The sequence below is a fragment of the Ictalurus punctatus genome, chromosome 27 (genome assembly GCF_001660625.3).
Source record: "Ictalurus punctatus breed USDA103 chromosome 27, Coco_2.0, whole genome shotgun sequence".
In the NCBI taxonomy this organism is placed as follows: domain Eukaryota; kingdom Metazoa; phylum Chordata; class Actinopteri; order Siluriformes; family Ictaluridae; genus Ictalurus; species Ictalurus punctatus.
Genome location: NC_030442.2, coordinates 2,338,588 through 2,342,802, shown reverse-complemented (window position 1 = coordinate 2,342,802; position 4,215 = coordinate 2,338,588). Strand labels below are relative to the sequence as shown.

General features: G+C 40.1%; 1 protein-coding gene across 1 annotated transcript; it reads left to right on the top strand.

Moving 5' to 3' along the window:
* Window positions 1–1,870: 1,870 nt before the first annotated feature.
* Window positions 1,871–4,215, top strand: LOC108259436 (beta-1,3-galactosyltransferase 2). Its single transcript, XM_017458954.3, has 2 exons — window positions 1,871–2,389; window positions 2,715–4,215. The coding sequence occupies exons 1-2, from the start codon at window positions 2,376–2,378 to the stop codon at window positions 3,721–3,723; spliced, it is 1,023 nt and encodes a 340-aa protein (XP_017314443.1). The 5' UTR covers window positions 1,871–2,375; the 3' UTR covers window positions 3,724–4,215.

Sequence of the window (4,215 nt, the reverse complement as noted above, 5' to 3'; positions counted from 1 at the left end):
ATCTTGTAGACTGTTGTTGCTGCTGAAATACCCTCTGATATTTTGTGTTGGAGAGCTGCACCCATCGCAGGTTGCCAGGACCACCGGTTCCATCCTGGCATCCTACGCAGAGTACACTGTAGTGGGGGAAACTTTTGGGGTTAGTAAAACGACTGTCTTTTGATGTGTATATACTATGTGCACTACTATTAAAGAAAACGCTGCTGAATGTAGCGGACGCCAATGAAATTGCATACCGTGATTCCTTGGCGCATCTTGCGTCACAGGTTTGCAGTGCATGGGATGGCGCACACACATCCCTATTCTTCCCCCAATTGATGGGTAAGTCCTTTGATGGCACAAATGCCATTTTTCTCAACAAAAACTGTTTCCAAACTATAATTTCCCTAACCTTTAAAGTCTCGACATAGAGTTTATGTGTTAAAGTTAAACGAAAAAAGATTATGTCGGCACTTATTATTAATAATTTGCATTTCCATCGGATATATCGGTAAACATTTAAATGCGCCAAACCTTCTACCACAAAAAAAACAAACAAACAAAAAACACAAAAAAACAAACAAACAAACAAACAAAAAAAAAACACAAAAAACAAAACAAAAAAACCCTTGGTTGGAAACATTGCTAATGTCGTAGAACACGATTCCACTTTCCTTTGGGTGAATCCATGTTCCGTGGACACCATGGTGTTTCCACCGTAATGAATTTGACAGTTTTTTCAATTCTTCTCCTACAAACTTGTCCAATCATCACCAAATATGGAAAGAAGCATCATGAGAACAACCCGGAAGACAAAGGTTGTTACTGCGATTTTTGATGATTCATCAAATAATGCGCAATCAAATTTGACACCGAAGTCACCAAACAGGAAGTGAGGGCATATCGCAGCAACATTTCTGACCAAATGTTGAGGTAAATTTTGTGTACTGAGGTACACAAAAAGTTGCGTCTAAATCTCCACTAAGGAGTGCTATACTTCACAAATTAGTAAAATTCCTTATGTTTTGAACTACGCAACATGCAATTAGGAGTCTTCTCACTCTCTCAACTCCAACGAACGTGCCGAGAGTTGATAATGTAAATCATCATCAGACCAGTTTCTCTGATCCATAACCTGCAAACAAATTTCACTTTTAAGTCACGAAACAGGAAGTGAGGGCATAGCTCAGCAACACTTATGTATTGTCACATATACAATTTCAGTAAGATCAGGAAATACATTATAGGTAAAACACCAATCCATTTCTGTATAATATATTGAATAAAATGTGTGGTGGTCTGTTTTTTTGGGGTTTTTTTTTTTTGCCTCTTTATGGTGGAGAGGTCAAAATATTTCACCAAAACATGGCTGGGTTCTCTCCACAGCGATTCAACATCCATAACTTGGTTATTTGCTTTTCTGCCATTCCTGCCCACCTTACAAATCTGAATTTAAGCAGGTGACTACCTGTGAACCCTATAGAAAATCGCTTGGATGGGTCTCTGTGTGGGAACAAAAAGGTGCAACTGGGTAAATGACAGCTATGCCTGGTCATTCAAAATCTGTGTAAGATTTAACGTCTTCATGAGAATCTGCGTGCTGGATAAAGCTTCCTAAGGAATTGAATAGGGTGAACTATTGGGTTAAAATTGTGTACAAATACATGATTCAGGTACCATTAAGCATATTATGCTTGCTTAATAACCTCATATTGGTCACCTCCCCACAAAAATGAGGAAATAATAATAATAATAATAATAATAATAATAATAATAATAATAATGACAGGTATTAAAGACTCAACTGAACAAGCCTACCTGATGGTGGTGATTATTGCTGCACCCACATCCATTGCACCTGCCACTGCCATGCCCATCCCCAAATTACAGCAATTACGCTAGATTAGTTAACATCACTCACTAAACTGGTTCGCCTGAATATTTGCGCCCGACTAGGAACTATGAAACTGTATCTGGTTTGTTTTATACATCTGACTGTAACATCCCAAATCAACTCAAAATTATCTCAAATGTTGGCTTTCTTGTAAAAGCATCACGTCACACTCAAGATACCAGATACTGACATCCTCTGCAGCCGTTTAAATTCACAACTGGTTTCTTCGCGCCTCACTCTGGGGCCAGGAAATTACTTTTGAAACACTTTTCAAACACTGCTGAAATGCAGGCGTGTCAGTGACGTGATGAACGTAATTACTATTATCTATTTTAGATATTCACAAATCTGGTTTACCTCGACATGGTAGGTAGCGAAACCCTGTGAATAAGCAGTGCAGCTAGGCTGGAGAACATTAAACGTCCTGGACTGACAAGGACAAAGGCTGTTGAGGTTTGCGGTGAAGCGAGGACAGGTGCTGTAAAGGGACACTGCACAAAGAATGACAAAGATGAGGTAAGCCGGTGGGTCTACTAAAGTGTTCCTTTGTTGGACAGGATATGGAAGTTACGTTCAGCATCGTTCTACTAACTTTTATCTTTGAGAACTTAACTGAACACTCCTAAAGCAATTTTTTTTTGATCTATTAAAATAATGAATAACAATATGAACAATACTCAGTATGTTATGTCTACTTCAGTGGACTGAGACGTAGCATTTCACTACAATAGATTAGCAGTTCTGCTGTATTCTTACATAGCACAAGGCTGTGTTGTTTGTCTGTCACCAGACAGAAACTATCATGCCATAATGATATATCTCATCTCTACCTCCCTCACAGTAAGCTGAAGTGGTGGTGCTTCACATTCAGGCCGGTGTCCAGTGCCCCACGTGCGTTTACTATTTTGATGGCTGTCATCACTTTGTTACTTTACATGATCTTCGGGACTCGGCAATGTGATACACAAGAGCTTAAGAAAGGAAAGCATCCAGATCCACAATTATACCATGTGGCTTATCCCAATAAATACCAGTTCATCCTGGACCAACCAGACAAGTGCCATCACAACCCTTTTTTGGTGGTCATCGTTCCAGTGGCCCCCAATGATGTGCTGGAACGGAACGCCATAAGGAATACATGGGGGTACGAGAAGCTGGTTCAAGAAAAACATGTTGTGGTCCTGTTCCTACTGGGCTTACCGAGTGGGAAAAACGCAGAAATGCAACAGGCACGTATACACCAGGAGAACGTGCGGCACCGGGACTTGCTTCAGAGCAACTTCATAGACTCCATAAGGAACGCGACTGTTAAAACCATGGTGATGTTCGAATGGCTGAGAGATCGCTGTCCCCAGGCATATTATGCTGCGAAAGTGGACCCCGACATTCTGTTTAATGTCAGAGGTCTGATAAGTATGTTGCTTAGCCCCCACACTCCTCAGAGGAACTACCTCATTGGCCAGGTGCGACAGAACAATTCTGCAATAAGAAACCCAGCGAGCAGGCTTTACATCCCTCCTGAGGTGTATTCCAAGTCAGTACATCCAGCATACCCTTTGGGAAAGTGCTACATAATGTCTAAGGACCTGCCAGCAAAGATTCTGACCGCATCAAAGGAAATTAAGCCTATTATAAAAGATGATCTGTATATTGGCTTATGCCTTGAATGGCTCCGTATTACTCCCATGAATATTCCAAACCCTGATCAGTTTGTGTTCATCCCACCTTTACTGTACGACAGGTGCTACTATTCCAACCTCATTGCTGTGATTATATACACTCCTGCTCAGCTGGTTTCCTTATGGACAGATATTCACAAACCGGGCCCCGCCTGTTTACCCTATAATTAAGGGCTTATTGATTAAACAAGCTTAACAGGTTTAAAGACAAAGTCAAGATACATTGGAAACAAAAAGGGAAAACCTTAGGAAACATAATAGCATAGTTTCCACAGACATCCATTGCTAGTGTTTGCAACTAAGACTATGGCTTACTTTAATATTTTATACTGCATACTTCAGTTCATCGGTCCAAATCACGCTCCGAAATGTCAGATCTCTCTAGTCTCCTAGAATACCGATAATACAATTAGACAGGGCAGAACAAAAACATGATAATCCAAAAACCTGCCATGAAGAGAACCAAGTACGTTCTGATTATGTTAACTATATTATACATAAATTCCCAGTTACTTTTGTATCTTTTCCACCACTGATGGGGTGTGTTTCTTCTTTGCAATTCTGTTATTTTTTAAATATGGATTGAAGTATTAAAGCATTTGGGGTGCACTTTAAAGATTGAAATAAATGGTTGTACTGATCAATGGTTACCAAGTAACTCAT